This window comes from Strix aluco, chromosome W (assembly GCF_031877795.1).
Source record: "Strix aluco isolate bStrAlu1 chromosome W, bStrAlu1.hap1, whole genome shotgun sequence".
Lineage (NCBI taxonomy): Eukaryota > Metazoa > Chordata > Aves > Strigiformes > Strigidae > Strix > Strix aluco.
In genome coordinates, this window is record NC_133970.1 from 24135368 (window position 1) to 24156534 (window position 21167).

At 41.5% G+C, this 21167-nt stretch overlaps 2 protein-coding genes across 7 annotated transcripts in view; one reads left to right on the plus strand and one right to left on the minus strand.

The window, feature by feature from the left end:
* LOC141917788 (single-stranded DNA-binding protein 2-like) overlaps positions 1-21167 on the plus strand; it is a 294301-nt gene that overhangs the window by 160160 nt on the left and 112974 nt on the right. For 5 of the 6 annotated variants that reach the window (XM_074811311.1, XM_074811312.1, XM_074811314.1 and 2 more), the window contains exon 4: positions 274-358. The exons of the other annotated variant lie outside the window; for it this stretch is intronic. In XM_074811311.1, the coding sequence (XP_074667412.1) occupies positions 274-358 (85 nt within the window). The remainder of the gene's footprint in view (positions 1-273; positions 359-21167) is intronic. 6 annotated transcript variants of the gene reach the window in all.
* LOC141917790 (uncharacterized) overlaps positions 1-21167 on the minus strand; it is a 318604-nt gene that overhangs the window by 88957 nt on the left and 208480 nt on the right. The window lies entirely within an intron of this gene.

Consider the following 21167-nt stretch of genomic DNA (forward strand, 5'->3'; position numbering starts at 1 on the left):
TGCTTTATACTCTGAAAGCTTGTATATTAAACTAGCTTCTTGGTTTACACTACAGTGGTTTTCTTTAAAAAGCACTGCTTGCTTCAGAGAATCAGATAACAGGATTCCTCATAGATGTTTTACAAAGCTGAATTCCTTCATAGAGGTGTTTTCAACTCTTGACTAGAAAGTGATATGTCTATTTCACACACATATGTGTGGTGTGTGTACACCATAAAATCTATGAGAATTACAATGATTTTCTCACCATATCTGTTACTTCTTAACTTGCAGTGTATTCTGGGATCTCTACTGTGCAGCTCCAGAAAGACGAGAAACATGTGAACATTCAAGTGAAGCAAAAGCCTTTCATGACTATGTAAGTTTTATATATCTTTATCATGTTTTTATTAATTGTATATATGAATGTGATAGAGAAATATTTCTGCAGGACAGTGACTCAAAAGTGCAGGAGTCTGTCATATATAAGTAACTCTCATTTGCTTTCTGGGGATGCCTTAGAATTAGGACTAATCCTGTGATTACCCAGTGTAACATGGGAAACTCCTGGAATCTATCTCACAGGTCAAAGTACTGTCCCATATATTAATACAGAATGAAGGATGTCCTTCTCTTCTCTCTCTCCCCCATGGACACATCAGCCTGGTCTCAGTTGCAAAGGCCCAGGCTAAATAGAAGCACAGATAGATGCTGTCCAAATAACCATACCCTGTCAATGCTAAAGAAAAGACAGGTCAGTAGATGGAATTGATCCCATGGCTTCTGGCAGGACCATGCTGATTTAACATGTGATTATTCTCTATATATTTTGGTATCCTGAAATAAGTATATTTTGTTACAGTAGTAAACACTTATGCATCATAGAACAAGTTAAATATAAGTCATCCGGTCTACTAGAGCAAAAGAAAAACTGGAAGGGACAAAAGCATTATGCCGATTTTGATGCCACTGAGTTCCAGTTCGAAACACAGCAAGAAATTTGGTGGTGTTTTGCCTCCAAGGGCCAAAAAAAGTTCTAGAAACTAGCAATGACAACAACACTGTAACAGTTTTCCATTCCTTTTTTTATATTCTCATAATGTAAATGGAGAACTCCAGCACTCTGTAACTGCATTCCAGAGTTGGAGTGGAATTTGGGATACATTTACTATGACAGCTATTCTTCATCTGTTGATTTACTTTTTACCAACAAAATCCTCAGGAGGCTGACTGAGCTGGGTTTATCATTCCTTTGGGCCATTTATGCAATATAAAGAAGGAATATGAACACTCCCACAATTATATAATTCTGAAACCTTTTTCCCTGAGTGTTTTCTAGGTCTGTCTTAGAAATATTTTCTAATTATTGCAGAAAAATATTTCTGTGTGTAAAATTAAAAGTAGGCTGACATACCACAATGCCTTATGAACAAAAATTTGGAAAAATTTAGACAAATGAACTAAGTGATCATTTTCCACTGTCTATTTAATTTCAAGATAAACACCAATTGTCATAATCTGATGATGGCTCAGCATCCTATAATATGTGAAGTAATGGTGATCTTGCCTTATTTGTAGTTAATAAAGACTATGTTACAAATGCACCATTAACACAATTAGAACTGTTAAGCATATTTTACTTATAGACTAATGACACTTTAATACCCTGTCCTTGGTGGTTAGATTTTGAGGCTGACTGGTAGAGGAGCTTGGATAGTTTTGCACAGTAGTGTCTATGCTGCATTGATTACTCTTGTCATAATCAATGAAAAAAATGTTTGAGAGAGAAGTTGGGAACAAAATTATGAGGAAGTTTCCTATCCACTGAGGTGTTAACATCAACGAAACTGGTATATTCCTCAAATTAAAAACAAAGCAACTATTGCAAGTACAAATCTCTGCCATCTTTTTAACCTTTTCTGTTTTAAATATGCAGTGGTTGAAAAAATACAATACTGCAATAGTTTTGCTGTTATGAATGCTTGTTATTAGACCAATGTTTAATTCCCCACTGAAGGAGGAATAGTTTTACAGGAATATATTATGACAGTAAGGAATGACTATAGTGAAGTAAATTTGTGGAGATCAGAATCCACCGTATGACAGTTGACTTCAGTAGGTCATTGTGCATTCACAATATAGCATGTATAACAAAAGCCAATGTGGTGGGTTAGCCCTGAATAGTCGCCAAGCACCCACACAGCTTCTCATTCACACCCCCCCCCCTTTGTTTCAGGGGGAGAGGGGAGTGAGATGGAAAGAACAGGTGCAAAAAAACTCATGAGTTGAAATAAAGACTGGGAAATCACTCAGCAGTTACTGTTGTAGGCAAAACAGACTCAACTTGGGGAATTTAACTTAATTTATTGCCAATTAACATAATCTAAACATTTAATTACTGATTTGGGTATTGGGAGACAAAGACAAACATTTAAACACTTAAGGAAAGCACCTTTCCTCCCCCTTTCCCAGGCTCAGCTTCACTCCAGACAACTCTTCTCCCCACATGTTATCACCGTGGGTTACATTCAGTCCTTTCAGTGAGACAATGATCAGTGCAGGAGATCGGGGTCAATGCGTGGAAGTTTCTTTCTGCCACTCCTTGTTTCTCACTCTGTTCTTCCTGCTGTTCCTTCCTTCTTACTCATTTCCTATGCTCCCATGTGGGTCCTCCATGGACTGCAGTCCCATCAGGGGTGTGCCTGCTCTGCCATGGAACATTTCTTACTTCTCTGACCTTGTTGTTCTCTCCATTGTTCCCTCCTCCTCAGCATTTTCTGCCCTTTCTTAAATATGTTATCACAGAGATGCCACAAACTTCGTTGATGGTCTCAGCTTTAGCCTGTAGTGGGGCTGTTGCAGAGCCAGCTGGAACTGGGTGTGTCTGGCACAGGGCAGCCCCTGACCTCCTCCCACAGTGGCTACCCCTGCAGGCTGCCCTCCAAAAAACCTTGCCATTCACACCCAAAAATATATGAAACCTGTAAAAGTTGTGAAATTATTTTGAAATTAAATAACAAAGTACTTGGAGATTGAAAAAGGAGTGGAATCTACAGTCCTTTAAACTCATGAGTTTCAATGATCATTAACTATTAAATCTAAAATTTGAGGTATACTAAGAATTTGAGTAGCTGAATCAAAATTATATCAAATAAAAAATGTCTTAGCATCAGCTTCATAGCATTTATGACTTCTACAACTCTTGGTTTATTACATGGTCTTATTGCTCAGTTCTGTCTGCTATTTATTATAATTAAAAAACCTGAGAAAATACTTGAATGTTGTGTGTGATACAATTGTGTGCTTGTGTGAATGTTTTAGTTACTGTATAAAGTCTTGTTTGATAAAATAAATGAGATCATGGTATGCTCCTGTATGTACATCAATCTGCATAAGAGAGGATAAATGTTTATTTTAGAAATAAATCAGTTTATTTTATAAATACATTCACCAGATATTTCTGTAACCCACTCCTCTTTCTTAATCTTTTGAGGTGACAGGAAAAGCTAGCTGTTGCATTATTTTTGTCACAGTTGAAATGAACTTGTCTGATATCTAGCAAAACCTATGATGTTCCTTTGTGTCATGTGGTTTTTGTTTAGTAAAATAACCTGCACCGTGACAAATGCATACTTTTGAAGTTGTTTATATATTTAATATTTAATGAGTGTATTGTACATTCATATTAAAACACATGACAAATGGTTATAAAATACATCAAAGCATATTTCATAGTAGTTGAAGATAAACATTTATTAAATGCTCTGTGAAATCCTGACCCATCTAGAGTTTGGCCACTGACTCAAGAGGAATCAAAATTCCATCATCAGTGAAGACTGTCATAAAGCCAGTGACTGAATTCTAGCTTCTGAGTCAGGTCAAGGGATTTGATAATATCAAAACCCTGTTGTTAGATTACAGGTGAAGTAATAGAGTTGCACTGTCATATCTAAAAACTGTAATTGTCAAGTACAAAAAGAAACAGAAGGCTCCTTTATTAATTCATATTAGCAATTCAGCATTTTTAATTAGGTATATGTTGTTCTTGATCTAAGAAAATTATTCTTGTTGTAAGTGTGTGTGGCCTAGTATACCAGACAAGTCATCTTTAATGCTAAGTAGGTTGCATTACCTGACTAATATTTTTTCTGTCATTGCTTCTGTAAAAAAAAAAAAAAAAAGATTTAAGGTTGTTTGATGGAGGAGAGATGTACTTGGGCATGATTTAATGATTTATGAAGTACTGCTGCTTCAACCAATGTAGTTGCTAGTCATTCTGAAACACACAAGTTGACTCATAAAATTATTAGATGCAGATTTGATTACTTTAAGTTTCACAGTTTCTAATTGCAGTAGCAAAAAATAATGTCATGATTTTTTTTAGACATTTTTTCAAGTGATGAGGATTATTTCACTATTTGATTTGCTATAAAGTTTCAGCATGTGCTTTGCTTGTCATTGAATACAACTAAATATATCATAGAATCATTGAGTCATAGAATATCTCAAATTGGAAGGGACCCATAAAGATCATCAAGTCCAACTCCCTGCTCCTTGCAGGACTACCTAAAACTAAACCATATGACTAAGAGCATCATCCAGACTCTCCTTGAACTCTGACAGGCTTAGTGCTGTGACCATTTCCCTGGGGAGCCTGTTCCAGTGACTGACCACCCTCTCAGGGAAGAACCTTTTCCCAATGTCCAATCCGAACTTCCCCTGATGCAGCTTCATTCCATTTCCTCGTGTCCTATCACTGGTCACCAGAGAGAGGAGATCAGTATCTCCCCTCCGCTTCCCCCTTTGAGGAAGTTGTAGACTGTAATGAGGGCACCCCTCAGCCTTCTCTTCTCCAAGCTGAACAAGCCAAGTGACCTCAGCTGCTCCTCATAAGTCTTGCCCTCAAGGCCTTGCACCATCTTGGTTGCCCTCCTCTGGGCACACTCTAATAGTTTGATGTCCTTCTTATATTGAGGCACCCAAAACAGCACACAGGACTTGAGGTGGGGCCGCCCCAGTGCAGTGTAGAGTGGGACAATGACTTCCCTCGACCAGATAGCTATGCTGTGCTTGATGCACCCCGGGACACGGTTGGCCCTTTTGGCTGCCAGGGCATGCTGTTGACTCATATTCAACTTGCCATCAACCCAAACCCCCAGATCTCTTTCCACGGGGCTGCTCTCCAGCCTCTTGTCCCCCAATTTGTATGTATACCCAGGATTGCCCTGTCTCAGGTGCAGAATCCAGCACTTGCTCTTGTTAAATTTCATACGATTGGTGATTTTCCAGCTCTCTATCCAGATCTCTCTGTAAGGCCTGTCTACCCTCGAGGGAGGCTACAGCTCCAGTTTAGTATCATCAGCAAACTTATGTGCAGCTGGACTTCATACATCTGCAATATACTGGGGAGGAAAAGACTAAGAAGATCCTTCTTAGATTCTACCTATAGCGCTATCCTGAAAACCAGTGCATATTAAGTTTTGTCTAACATCATCTCTGTCTAATCAAGCAAACTGAGTCTTGTCTGTATGTGCATATTAGTCTGTTCTTGACTATTTGTGTAAAAGAACAGTAAAACCAAAACTCCTTTAGATTAGTTATATTTTCTGTTCTGTGTTGTGGTGGATTGACTCCAGGTAGCAGCTAAGCACCGCTCAGCCGCTTGCTCATTCCCCCTGCCCAGTGAGACAAGAGAGAGAAAAGGAAGAGCAGAAGTGAGAAAACTTGTGGGTTGATATATAGTTTAGTAAGTGAAGGAAAAAAGAAAAAAAACCCACCAAAACAAGTGATGCAAAGGCAATCACTCACAACCTCCCTTAAGTAGACCTATGCTCAGCCAGTCTCTGAGCAATGGCTAACCTCCTCTGCTGAGCATGATGTTATATGGCATGGAATATCCCTTTGGTCAATTTGGGTCAGCTGTCCAGGCTGTCTTCCCTCTCAGCTTCTTGGCCACCCCCAACCTACTCTCTGTGTGGGGTAGAGTGGAAAAAAGAGAAGGCCTTGATACTGCTGTGCAAGCACTGTTCAGCAATAGCCAAAACATCTGTGTGTTACCAACACTGTTTTAGCAACAAATCTAAAACACAGAACCATACAGGCTGTTATGGAGAAAGTTAACTCCGTTCCAGCCAGACCCAATACATACATATATATATTTTTATACATATTGTATATATATATTTTATCAAGCTAGTGAGAGAAGAGTCTTTCATGGATGACAGCAGGAACATGAAGTGACTCTCAAGGTGGATGCTGTAAGTGTTTGAAATACTAACAATGTTCATTTTAGTAAAGATTAAATAAATGGAAAAGCAGAGGCCTATTTGGGCTTTAAAAAGATTATGTATGTTCATACTAAGTGTAAATATTTACAGCACCTCCATATTATCTAAAATGGATTCTATTTTTATTTTCTACTGAGATTTGCAATTAGAATTTTTTTTTTCTGAGTGAACAAGTTTCTGAACTCAGATATATTTACATAATATATTTCAGTCCTGAAAAGACAACTGTATGTCATGAAAGTGTGTATGCTGGCTCAGAGAAATAGGTTCTGTCCTTGAAGTTTAATGTAAATATTTTAGAATTAGAAATACTTTGTTTATGTTTCATGTAACTCAAAGAATAAAACCAAAACAACCACCACCACTGGTGCTAGCTTATTAATATTGCAGACACTTCAGTAAGAATAATTTATTTGAAGCAGAAAAGCCCCCATGAACACAACAGATGAATTCGTGGCTTCAAGACTGGTGTCACCGTCAGGGCTTTGGTTTTTTCGATCATGGGTTGGTATACAGGGCACCAGACCTCTGGGCCTTAGATGGGATACACTTGTCCCAGAAGGGGAAGAGGATCTTGGGGCAGGAGTTAGCTGGGCTCATTGACAGCTTTAAACTAGATTTGAAGGGGGAAGGGGGCAAAACACCAGCCCATCTGAAGTGCATGTATACCAATGCACGCAGCATGGGTAACAAACAGGAGGAGCTTGAAGCCGTGATGAAACAGGAAAATTATGATGTTGTGGCTATTACAGAAACATGGTGGGATGCCTCCCATGACTGGAGCATGCCAGTTGATGGCTAAAAGCTCTTTAGAAGGGATAGACAAGGAAGGAGAGGCAGTGGGGTAGCACTGTATGTTAGGGACTGTTATGATTGCCTTGAATACAAGTGCAGTGAAGACAGGGTGGAATGTCTTTGTGTTAGAATCAGGGGGAAGGCCAACAGGGCAGATGTTGTAGTAGGAGTCTACTATAGGCCACCCACCCAGGACAGAGAGGTGGATGAAATATTCTATAGGCACTTGGGTGAAATCTCACAATCGCTTGCCCTTGTTCTTGTGGGGGACTTCAACTTCCCAGACATCTGCTGGAAATACAACACAGCAGAGCGGGACCAGTCCCGAAGATTCCTGGAATGTGTAGGGGACAACTTCCTAACACAGCTGGTAAGAGAACCAACCAGAGAAGATGCCCTGCTAGATCTCCTCCTTGTGAACAGAGATGGACTGGTGGATGATGTGGCGGTTGGAGGACAACTAGGGCACAGCGATCATGAAATAATAGAGTTCTCTATTCTTAGGCCAGGAAAGGGCTAAGCAGGACTGACATCCTGGACTTCCAAAGAGCTGACTTTGTCTTGTTTAGGCACCAGCTTGACAGGATCCCTTGGGAGATGGTCCTGAAGGGTGTAGGGGTCCAGGAAGGCTGGGCGCTCCTTAAGAAAGAAGTGTTAATGGCTCAGGAGCAGGCAGTCCCCAGGTGCTCTAAGAGGAGCAGGCGGCAGAGAAGACCACCCTGGCTGAACAGGGAGCTTAGGCTGCAACTCAAGGAGAAAAGGAGAGTTTACAGTCTTTGGAGGAAGGGGCTAGCCACTCACAGTGATTACAAAGAGGCTGTGAGGCTATGCAGGGCGGAAATCAGGAGGTCCAAAGCCCATCTGGAAATTAATCTGGCTTCAGCAATCAAAGATAACAAGAAATGTTTCTATAAGTATGTCAATAGCAAAAGAAAGACCAGGGAGAGTCTCCACCCCCTGCTAGATGCTGAAGGAAACTTGGTAGCAAATGATGAGGGGAAGGCTGAGGTACTTAATGCCTTCTTTGCCTCAGTCTTTAATAACAAGACTAGTTGTATTGAGGAAATCCAGCCCCCTCAGCCAGATGATAGAGACTGGGAGAACGACCCCGCCGCAATCCAGGAGAGAGTCAGTGACCTGCTACACCACATAGACACACACAAGTCTATGGGACCAGATGGAATACACCCGAGGGTGCTGAAGGAGCTGGCTGGGGTGCTCGCCAAGCCGCTTTCCATCATTTACCAGCAGTCCTGGCTGACCGGGGAGGTCCTGACAGATTGGAAACTGGCTAATGTGACGCCCATCTATAAGAAGGGTCGGAAGGATGATCCAGGAAATTACAGGCCTGTCAGCTTGACTTTGATACCCGGGAAGCTGATGGAGCAGCTCATCCTGAGTACCATCTTACAACACATGCGGGACAACCAGGGGATCAGGCCCAGTCAGCATGGGTTTATGAAAGGCAGGTCCTGCTTGACAAACCTGATCTCCTTCTACGACAAAGTGACCTACTTATTGGATGAGGGAAAGGCTGTGGATGTAGTTTACCTTGACTTTAGCAAGGCCTTTGACACCGTTTCCCACAACATTCTCCTGGCAAAACTGGCTGCTCGAGGCTTGGATGATCGCACGCTTTGCTGGGTAAAAAACTGGCTGGATGGCCGGGCCCAGAGAGTTGTGGTGAACGGAGTTAAATCCGGTTGGAGGCCGGTCACGAGTGGTGTCCCCCAGGGCTCGGGTTTGGGGCCACTCCTGTTCAACATCTTTATTGATGACCTAGACGAGGGGATCGAGTGCACCCTCAGTAAGTTTGCAGACGACACCAAGCTGGGTGGGAGTGTTGATCTGCTCGAGGGTAGGGAGGCTCTGCAGAGAGACCTGGACAGACTGGAGCGATGGGCCAAGGCCAACTGTATGAAGTTCAATAAGGCCAAATGCCGGGTGCTCCACTTGGGCCATAACAACCCCCAGCAGCGCTACAGGCTTGGGGAGGAGTGGCTGGAGAGCTGCCAGTCAGAGAGGGACCTGGGGGTGTTGATTGACAGCCGGCTGAACATGAGCCAGCAGTGTGCCCAGGTGGCCAAGAAGGCCAATGGCATCCTGGCCTGTATCAGAAATAGCGTGGCCAGCAGGGACAGGGAAGTGATCTTACCCCTGTACTCGGCACTGGTGAGGCCGCACCTCGATGACTGTGTTCAGTTTTGGGCCCCTCACTACAAAAAGGACATTGAATTACTCGAGCGTGTCCAGAGAAGGGCAACGAAGCTGGTGAAGGGTCTGGAGCACATGTCGTAGGAGGAGCGGCTGAGGGAACTGGGGTTGTTTAGTCTGGAGAAGAGGAGGCTGAGGGGAGACCTCATCGCCCTCTACAACTACCTGAAAGGAGGTTGCAGAGAGCTGGGGATGAGTCTCTTTAACCAAGTAACAAGTGATAGGACAAGAGGGAATGGCCTCAAGTTGCGCCAGGGAAGGTTTAGACTAGATGTCAGCAAGTATTTCTTTACAGAACGGGTATTAGGCAGTGGAATGGGCTGCCCAGGGAGGTGGTGGAGTCCCCGTCCCTGGAGGTGTTTAAGAGTAGGGTCGACATAGCGCTGAGAGATATGGTGTAGATGGGAACTGGCAATGCTAGGTTAATGGTTGGACTAGATGATCTTCAAGGTCCTTTCCAACCTAGTTGATTCTGTGATTCTGTGATTCTGTTTCTTTTCCACATATCTATTACTTTTGCTGGAGGAAAGCTTCTATGTGCTTTGCAATCTTGTGAAACAAGTAATCATTTATATGGATGCTCTGAGTCAAAATTTAGTCTTCGCTGTAGAATGTTTTTTTTGTCTTAATCTCTCTAGTTAAGATCTTGTTTTTCTGTTGAAAGAAGCAGGTTCCAATGTGCATATTATTCCTGCCTCCTTTCCATTTCTTTGCAAGCTGAAAACTTACTGGGTTAAAAGGCAAAATAAAATATAATCTTGTGATTCCTCAGAGAAGACTGCTGGGTTTCAGGGCCATCCCTACCAATGAGCTTCTGATTGCCAGAAGTGAACATTTTCCTATTCCACAGACCTGACCATTCATTTGCATCTCAGGACTCTGGATTTGGAAGGCCAATAACTGAAAAGTTATTTCTTATAAATTGATTTCTTTATGTAACAGTGAAGATCTTTTTACAGTTGTCCTGGTTTTGGCCAGGATAGAGTTAACTTTCCTTGGGCTGAGAGGGAGCACAGCTAGAGGGCTGAGCCAGTATCAGTCATTGGAATATTCCATATCATGTGACATCATGCTCAGTATATAAAGCTGACGCGTGCTCTCTCATTTCTGTTTCCTGGTCAGCGCAGCAGGGTTTTTGGTGCAGTTGGGATCGCTGCTGGGGGCGGGCTGCTTACCGGTCACTGGTCAGTGAGCAACTGCTGTATATTACCCATTTGGACTTACTATTGTTACTGTTGTTTTGTTACTATTACTAAATTTTTTTTATTCAACCTACAAATTTTTTTTTTTTTGTCCCTCCCCTATTTTACTGGGGGGGGGGGGGGGGAGGAATAAACGACTGGCCACGTGGTGATTGGCTACCGGCCGAGTTCAAACCACAACAGTCCAGAAGTTCTTATGCCTCCCACCCTTATTATAATGGAAGTTGTTCCACATGGTGTTGATGTAAAGAGGGATCTATTAATTCTCACAAGTAGCTATAGCAAAATCTTGATTATTTTCCATGTTAGGTTTTATTAGTATATTTTCCACAGCTCTTTGAAAGATCAGTTTTGATATGAGTAATGGTCTCTTGTTGATTTTTATGGCTCCTAAAAGACTGTGAAGTAATTTACAGGATAAGAAAAAGACACATTCACTTCCCCAGAGACTGTACAGTCTCATAAACAAGTATCGCACTTCCACCTGATTTGTTAGCATGTTTTAACAGTAAGCTATATGGCAGGGTGCTTACTTTACTTGAAGATTGTAGGATATATTAAAGACTGCTATAATCAGTTCTGTACAGATTTTTCCTTTTGAGGAACTTGGTGATATAAACCAAATTTCTCAAGAGGCTATTGGGCATAGTGTTTGGGCATTTGAGATGGCTGTTCAGTCTCTTTATGTTAGTATTTCATAAGAACAAGTTGGGTCTCTGGATTCATTCCAATGTTTCCAGGGGGAAAAAAAAACCCACTTTTTCCCCCTCTTCTCTGTGTCCAGCTCCCTTCAGTAGAACTAAGAGGCAGTTCCTTGCCCTAAGCGCCCAAAAGACTATAATTTCCCATCAGTAGTACAGAGAATTTGAGGGTCTATGAATATTTTTACATCTTTTTTTGAAGATAGAAGATTACCATGAAAGGTCTATGAGAAAATCAGAATACATCAGTGAATGTTTGTTAGAAGTGGCCATAAATTTGAAGACTTTTGTTCCACAGCTCAATGAAACTGTATTCTGCAATGAGGACTGCTTTATTCTCATTTCATAAAACTACTTTTTTAATACTGAAATTCACACAAAATTGTCTTTTAGGTAAAGATTTTTATTGACCTAAACACATGGAAGCTTATTCTATTTCAGGACAATTTTTGAAAATGGGTTTTCTTGTGGTTTTTAGGTGGTTTGAGTCCATGGTTAACAGCAGTCATAATGTTTTCCAGTCAGTCAGGCACAGAATATGCCACTCATGCATATCAGGGAAGGAGGAATTCATAGGCAACTTAAGCTGTTTGTTTTCTTGACTTCTGCAGCTCTTGCTATTGTGATCTTCTGCAGGGAACCTAGATAGGCAGCTTGTACTTATGGGTCCTCCCAGCTTTCTTGCTGAAAATTGGATTCTAGATCTGATTTCCGGTTGTCTAGTTCCATGAAACAGGGCATGGAAAATGCATTTTTACTCCTTTTGCTTATAAAACAACAACAAAAACTGAAGAGCAAGAGGCAAGTACAGGCAGAGAGAGACAGAGAGTCAGAGAGAATGTACAAAATGCTGAATTCAGTTTCATTTATGAGGAGCATGCCAAATTCTGTCACCATGGAATTGTCAAATATATAGATCCATGACTGAGATGAAAAGAAGAATTTGCAACTCTCTGAGCTATTAGTTAGCCTTCCTGCAAACTCAGAAGAATCTCTCTCCATTGCTTTATTCTCTGTTTATGTTTTCAAGTTTCTCCATGTTCCCATGGGCTGTAATTAATATCTTTATCAATGATCTGGACTAGGGGATCGAGTGCACCCTCAGTAAGTTTGCAGATAACACCAAGTTGGGTGGTGTCGCGGATGAAAATATTAACACAGTAATGATTTAGCAGCAAATCAAGATTTATTAATGACTAGCAGCACTTAATCATTAACCAAATTAAGGATTTACAAAATAATTCAGTAATCATATGTTATGATCAAAATAGTGACTTAAATACAGGTTTGAAAATGACAAGATTCACGCTAACTTACTATAAAGTATCCCAAATCAATATATATATATGTATATTCATAAACACAAGATGTACAAACACACAGACAGACAAAAGTATTTGGATCCAGTGAAATATGTATGTACCCACACTCGTAAAAATAACTGTGTATACCCAAACACATCAGTATGTAGAGAGGTGGGTGAAAGAGAAGCTAGCCCAAAGTTAAAATTTCCCTTTTCTCCAGTTTAGAGTAAATACAATGCATCAGCATTCCTCAACAGGTGATAATTGAGACTTGAGAGGGTTGACTTTGCTCTAGCCTTCTGTTGGCTTTAACGGCAGACAGTACCTCAAGGAGTTGATACCTGAGAGGTGTCCCAACTCAGGGGAGATGCTGGTCACAGGCCCGATGCAATCCAGGAGAGCAAAAAGGGTCTCGCTTGGGGTCGCTACTTATAGGGTCCAAGATAATTGACTTTTGTCAGGTACTTTTCCACTCCAGCCCAGCTTGAGTGATGGTGTTTTCCACCAGTTGCACGAGAACTTGATGGATGTGCAGTTCTGTTATTGTTTTCCCTCAGCCACATCCCAGGTACAGGTGTACCAGGCTCTCAGGAGGTGATGGGCTGTTATAACCATTTCCAAGGGATAGGGAGAGCAGAAGCCAGGCTCATCAAAGGGGTGCCTTAACGCTCTGGTTCAGTGTCATGTGGCCCAGGAGGGGGGGGTTGGAATCACACCAAGCACCGAGCGGCCCAGCAAGGAGAGGGGGGGAGGAATTGCACCACCACAATCCACCCCATGACTAAAGTCAATTTATCTTGTCCATAGAGTGGCAGTGTGGTTGCCTCTTGCCTCTATGCCTATAAACAGATAATGCTGTAATCCAAATATAATCTGAGGGAATTTTGTATTTGGTTAGCTTCTATTAGTTAATGAAAGTTTCATTATTTTGGGGAAGTATACACATGGGGAAACATTTGCAGCTGCATAAACTGTTTAACCATCCTCCAAACCTTAATATACAACATTATTATAAGCAGTAAAGATAACGGTTAGACTCAATGGTCTTAAAGGTCTTTTCCAACCTAAACGATTCTGTGATTCTATGGTTCTGTCATTAAAAGCAGAGATTCCCAAGCACAATTGTGTGGTTAAGTGTGATTTCTTTTGATTGTAGAGTATATGTGATACTCTGCATATGTTGCACTTGGCCTACTTTATATTGCAATCAATAAGGACTGTTCTACAAAAGGCAATGCTTCCGTTCCAAGTTATTTAATAACTTTCTGTGGGACTTCTGCAGAACTTGTGGAAAGCCCTTTGCATGCTTTCTAGTCTTTCTAGTCTTCTTTCTTGACGTCGGTGCCCGGGAAGCTGATGGAGCAGCTCATCCTGAGTACCATCACACAACACATGCAGGACAACCAGATGATCAGGCCCAGTCAGCATGGGTTTATGAAAGGCAGGTCCTGCTTGACAAACCTGATCTCCTTCTACGACAGGGTGACCTGCTTATTGGATGAGGGAAAGGCTGTGGATGTTGTTTACCTTGACTTCAGTAAGGCCTTTGACACCGTTTCCCACAGCATTCTCCTGGCGAAACTGGCTGCTCGAGGCTTGGATGGGCACACGCTTCTCTGGGTAAAAAACTGGCTGGATGGCCGGGCCCAAAGAGTTGTGGTGAACGGAGTTCTGTGATTCTGTGATTCTGTAATATGTCTGTAGTTTCACATTTTGAGTATGTTCTTGAGATGTACAATTGTACATACTATGTAGATACTGCATTTGTCCACCTGGAGAATAGATTATTTCTTAAAATTAGAAAAAGAATTTTAAGTGGTCATAAAATTCTTTTCATAATCAATACTGTCCTCTTAATGAAATTGCCACGACATTCTTGCCTCTAAATTGGAGAGATATGGGTTTGATGGGTGGGCTGTTAGATGGATAAGGAACTGTCTGGATGGCCACATCCGAAGAGTTACAGCCAAGGGCTCAATCTCCAAGTGGAAACCCATAATAAGTGGTGTCCCTCAAGGGTCTGTACTGGGACCAATACTATTTAATATCTTCATTGATGACATAGACAGTGGGATTGAGTGCACCCTCAGCAAGTTTGCAGATGACACCAAGCTGAGTGGTGCAGTTGACACACCCGAGGGAAGGGATGCCATCCAGAGGGACCTTTTTTTTTTCATTTTATCACCTCATTTGCTGTATGTAGTCCCCATGCGGCTTCTCACCACTTGTGAGAGTTAGATTAAGATTTTGGTTTTGCTGTACTATGTAACGCTGATCTTTGTCAGGATGCAGTCATCAGTCCTGGGGCTATTTACAGTTGTGTTTGAGAATTTCGAGAATTTCAAATATCTTTGGAATGTTGACATTAACATGGTCATCTTACTGCTGGGAGACAGTGTGTTCCTGCATGTGGTTCAGGCTTTGTTCAGGGTTAAGTAACTATTTAAGAGTATCACCCAGAGATCTACCCCAAGGTTGGAGAATTATGAGTGGATGGGGGTGTGGAGTAGCATGGGCAAGTACCTAGGACAGTGGACACCTCTAGTGTATTGGAACTTCACTCCTGAACAGGTGCAGAATCCTGAAGAACTAGTAAAATATTTGGAAAATGTATGTTGTAACCTGGGTCATTCTAGAGAGGCACAGCTCACTGCAACATGCTGGGGCCTGGCCCATGCCTACCGAGTGCTATTAAACACTATTCAGTACCCTCAAGGGAAGAGAAGGGCTCTGGATCTGGTAACAAAATGACAGACATTGCAGTCACTCCAAAGCCCACAACAGAAACTGCAGCCACTACAACCCCCACGAGAAGTGCTGCAGCCACTCTGACTCTGGCAACAGGTATTGCAGCTAATCCGATCCCAACAACAGGCACTGCAGCTGAACCAGAGGACCAACCCATGATGGCGTCAGTTGCTCCCATACATAAGAAGAAATACACAAGAAAATCCCCTCACAGTGTACAGGGTGACGATGAACCAGGGCCATCACAAAAACAGGAGGAGGAGGCGAAGCCAGTGGTTGTCACCTGATCTTTATCCCTGAGTGAGCTGCAAGACATGCAAAAAGATTTCAGCCACCATCCATGTGAGCAACTCATTACCTTGTACGGAGCACACCATCATCGTATGCCAATGCATTATCAGCAATGGACTGGAGAGATGAAGAGGGACCAACAGTGGATGAACTGGCTCGCTGACTACGACAATATGAAGAAAGCCTCTCTTCCTCCCTCATTGCGGCTGTGGAGAAACTATCTCAAGAATTCCAGCAATTCAAAGAGGACATGTCCTACTCCCCACCTGCATGGACTAGGATCTCAGCTATTAGGAGCAAGCGTTTCCCTACTCGAGGCTTGAGGAGCGGGCCTGTGTGAACCTCACCTCATGAAGTTCCACAAGTACAAGTGCAAGGTCCTGCACCTGGGTAGAGCCAATCCCCGATATCCATACAGACTGGGGGATGAATGGATTGAGAGCAGCCCTGCGGAGGAGGACTTGGGTTACTGATGGATGAAAAATTGGGCATGAGCTGGCAGTGTGCTCTTGCAGTCCAGAAAGCCAATCGTATCCTGGGCTGCATCAAAAGCAGTGTGCCCAGCAGGTTGAAGGAGGTGATTCTTTCCCTCCATTCCCCTCTTGTGAGACCCTACCTGGAGTACTGCATCCTGTCCCCAGCACAGGAAAGACACGGACCTGTTAGAGTGGGTCCAGAGGAGGCCACAAAAATGATCAGAGAGCTGGAACACCTCTCCTGTGAAGAAAGGCTGAGAGAGTTGGGGTTGTTCAGCCTGGAGAAGAGATGGCTCTGGGGAGACCTTACAGTGGCCTTCAATACCTGAAGGGGTAAACCTGAAGGGACTCTTTATCAGGGAGTGTAGGGATAGGACAAGGGGTAATGGTTTTAAACTGAAAAAGGGTAGATTTAAGTTAGATATAAAGAAGAAATTCTTTACTGTGAGGGTGGTGAGATGCTGGAACAGGTTGCTCAGAGAAGCTGTGGCTGCCCCCTCCCTGGAAGGGTTCAAGGCCAGGTTGGATGAGGCTTTGAGCAACCTGGTCTAGTGGAAGGTGTCCCTGCCCATGGCAGGGGGGTTGGAACTAGATGATCTTTAAGGTCTCTTCCAACCCAAACCATTCTATGATTCTATGGTTTTATGAAATGCATGTCTTTCCCTATAGTCACTGTTAAAACAATATAATTTACTTTTTTGTATAAATGGTATTAATTTTTGAGTATGAATGAAATGCCTTTCTTTCCTGCTGTTTCATACTGCAGATATGTTTTAATTCCTATTGCTTAGGTATATTTGTAGTAAAATATTGTGGTCAGTTAACCTTGGTGAGCTGCCAGATGCCCATCTAGCTGTTCTCTCACTCCCCCTCCTCAACAGGACAGGGGAAAAAATAGGATGAAAAAGATTGTGGTCGAGATAGACAGGGAGATCACTTACCACTTACTATCATGGGCAAATCAGGCTCGACTTGGGGTAGATTAATTTCTTTTACTGTCAATTAAAATAAATTTGTATGGTGAGATAGAATATAAAAAATTAAACACCACTACCCCCTCTTTTCCTAGATGCAACTTCACTCATTCATTCCCAACTCCTCTACCTCCCCCCGCAAGTGGCTCAGGGAGGATGAGGGGCCACGGTCAGTACATAACTGTTATTCTCTGCCGCTTCTTCCTCCTCACACTTTTCCCCTGCTCTGGTGTGGGTTCTCCCCTGGATAGAATTCCTTCAGTAAATATCTAACTGCTCTGGCATGGGGCCCTCCATGGGCTGCAGTGTGGATATCTACTCCAGCATGGTCTCTTCCATGGGCTGCAGGGGAATATCTGCTGTGGCACCAGTAGGACCTCCTTCCCCTTCTTCTCTGGACCTGGTATTTGTACTGCTGTTTCTCACTTTTTCTGCCCTCTTTCTTAAATGTTTTCATAGACGCACAACCAGCTTTACTGAGTGGCTCAGCTTTTGCCTGTGGTGGGTCTGTTGCTGACTCAGCTGGAACTGACTGTGTCTGGCATTGGGCTGTCTTGTCTCACAGAGGCTACCCCTGCAGCCCCCCACCTGCTGCTACCAAAACCTTGACATGTACACCCAATACTTAGATATGAAAGCTAGAAGGAGACTAAGGAAGCCTGTAATTTGCTCTGACATTCCATATCAGAACATATTATATAAATCCATATGGTTAAAGACTGCACTGGTTCATTAGAAAAATAAAATGGATAATTGAGAAGTCATATTCAGTACAGAATACTCTAAGTAGTGTGTCTTACAATGTGATATGTCTTTGGCTTACCTAAATGTTCAACCAAAAATCTGCAAGGCTCAAAGGTGAAGAAATGCTAATGTCAGTGCCTGAATGATTTTGCATATATGACCTTCAGTATTGGAAGGCAAGCAAAAAGTCACCAGCTAGTAAACTGTTTTGCAAAATGTGATATATGTTTAGAATTCTTATCTTTCTTCCAGTTTTCAATTGCATAGGAACACTAGTATAAAATGAGGTGAATGTCTACATGGGAGGACAGTATTTTTTGGAAGGTTTGGAGAGGACAGTGTGGTATTTGCAATCTGAGAGTCGTCTTGTACAGTGGTATTGGCAGCATTGTGCACAGACAAGCTTAACTTTTTCAGTCTCTTCAACTGCTTAATTCTGTTACTTAGTATATGTTCTTTAATGCAGTTGTTTGGAATGGAATGATTAAAGCATGCTCCAGCCCTGAGTCAAAGTAAGCATCACTTTCTACAGGAAAGCTGCATTAACTTGTATCAGGATTTGGTCCACATATTTATATGTATATCTCAAATAGCTCAAAACTATGTTGTACTGTTATCTTGAAGACCTATGAAACTGTTTATGTCTGTTCTTCAGAAATTTGCCAAGTTGAGAAATTGATACTTTCCTTGGACTGTAGGGACCCCTTTTGCAGGAAAATATGGATTTATTTTTTGTTTCATGTTAAGAAAATCTCCAAGAGAATTCTCCTCCTCCCATTTTCATAAAGAAGGAAGATGTGCCCTTTCTGCCCCTACAATCCTCCTTCATCATTCCTTCCCATAAAATATTGGATAATATGATGACTTAGATTTAAAGTACTCCATGTTACAAATCTAAATTGTAAGCTCCAATACAGAAATGTATTGTTTCTTACAATCCACATAAGTTTTTCTCTTTATAGAGACAGTTTCATAGGTAAGTTTATACTGTGCTTTCCTTTTAATATGAGGACTATTTTCAGGTAGAAAAGCCAATATATCCTCCCCAAAATTTCAACACTTATCCATTGGCAGGAGATTTCATTTTCTCAGCATTTAGAATTAAAATAGTTAAATAGTTAGAGTTAAGTGGAAGCCTCTGACAGGATAAGAAAGTACTGTCTCTCTGGTCTTTCATTGTTCTGAGAGAGAGGCAGTGGACATGCTGAAAGAGTGCCTCTTTTCTAAGAATGTTTTATATTTCATTTACATTGAGAATAATAGGAGATAAGAGCCTTTCTAATGACTGGAGACTTTCATGGAATGTTCTGTGGCAAAAATAGTGTTTTTCACAATAGAATACTAAAAAGGTTTTTATATATACCTATATTTAAACCCATGCCAAGTTTGTGAAATGGGAAAAAAGGAGGAAGCTTTTTGTTTTCTTTTGCTTGGAAGTAAGGGATAGTATGTAAGGATTTAACAGGTTAAGGAAGAAGTGAGTGGTCTAAGAGATAAGATGGCGAGTACAGGATAAGGTAGAGGTCACAAGATTAAGGGAAGTGGCCAGAATGCTCAGGTTGCTTTGCAACTTTCCAGAAAACTTTAGTGTTTGGAATATACAGGTAAAAACTGGTTGTAAATTTATTTTTTTTTTTTAATATTGATAGACACACTGTTAAATTACTAGAAGCTTTAGCCCATAATAGATTTCTCCATGAGTTTACTTTTCTGTGTTCTGAAGTGTCTGACACTTTCTTCATAATTAAAATAAATCCAAGGTGTCAACCACGCCACTCAGCTTGGTGTCATCAAAGCTAAGTGGTGTCATGGAGATGTGTGCTTGATAGCCCCAGGCTTATGTGTTACTGAGCCTGCATGTTTCAGTTCCTCAGTGAGTGCTGTGACAGTAATTGGTGGTTTGACTTTGTTCTTTTTAAAGGGTGTGGAAAGGAGTGGGGATGTGACATCACCAGCAGTAGTTCAAGAAAACAGTGGTCACCACTGCACTTTCCATAAAGTATAGTCCTGAGTATGAATGTTTGTCTAAAGGAAGGGGAGGAGCTGTGATATCAGTTAGACATCTGTGAAGTTAGATGGTATGAGAGTTGGGTTTTTCTGGAAGGTATTTTGTATTAAATAGCTATGTCCTATTTAAATCTGATGTTAAGCATGCAAATTTTTTGGATGGAACCTTCACATTCTACTACAAGACCCTCTTCAACTCAATGACAATTTGGACTAGTCCATGTTTTTGTAGATTAGACATCCCTAACAGTAGGTGTATTTGCTGTTGACAGACCTGTGACTTAAAAACTTCAAAATATATGAAAGAGAAAAAATTATCATCCTGATATATTTATTTTGTTGTATCTTTTTAATTCATCAGCTACCCAAAATGCAAAATAAATCAATCTCAATCGCTATGCACATTGCAACATATTGCAACTATTCTAATTGTTCTGTTCTTGTGAATCAGCAGGAGTTTTATATTAAGGAGATTCCTGTTCTCCAGTTCTTGAAGAGTAGGATTTTTGTGTAACTCGGTCCCCCACTGGTTCAAAAATAGAGCTGACAGAAAGAGTAGAGGATGATTTGTTTAATAATGTTAGCTGGGAATGGCCTTGTCAGAGTCCAATGCTCTCTGACCAGGTTCTTTCAGACATTCCACATAAGGAGGATTTAATGTTTTAATACCAAATTTACTTATTTGAAGATATTTGATGTTACACAGGATTTTGATTTAGCAAAGTGAGACAGCAATATACTGAAATCACAATACAAGCATAATATAGCAATTATAATATACAGTTGAATCACAATACAAATGCTATTCCCATTATCAGTCTCTCATCATCATGGACGCTCACTGTCATGACACTGGGTGCCCCCAGTTGCCAGGAAGGAATGCATTGGTTGAAGTCACCTCAAGATCCGTTGCTCCCTTCAAAGTTCATTTTGTTGTTGGTTCAGTTTTTATACTTTATGTTGGGCTGAGCTGCATATGCACTTCCCCTGTTCTGGTCTGGCTAGCTCAGGAAGATATTCAGAACCTTTTTGGTTAACTCTGGGAAGGCCATTTACACAACCAGTTGATCCATTCAACTCATACAGCAATTTATCTAAAACAAAGGCCACCTTCCAATCCCCTTTGTGTTCAGGTAAATTCAGCTTTCTTTGCAACAGCTGTGGTTACTCCCAATATTCTTCCCTGAGCTTCATGAGCACATGTCCTGTGCCCATCTCCTCTGAGCCTATGACACTGAATCTGTTGATCCTTAAACTTTCTTTTGGATGAGCTCTAACTCTTCCTTGGCCAAAAGATTGTTACTTAGTACTCCACTCTTTCACAGACATGAAGCCTTATCGTTCAGGTGCCTTTTGCTCTTATGCTGAAACTTTCTATTTTCACTGTCAGAAGCTGTTTTCAATAAAAATTGCTTCTTGCATTTCAAAGCACTTTAATATGGGGG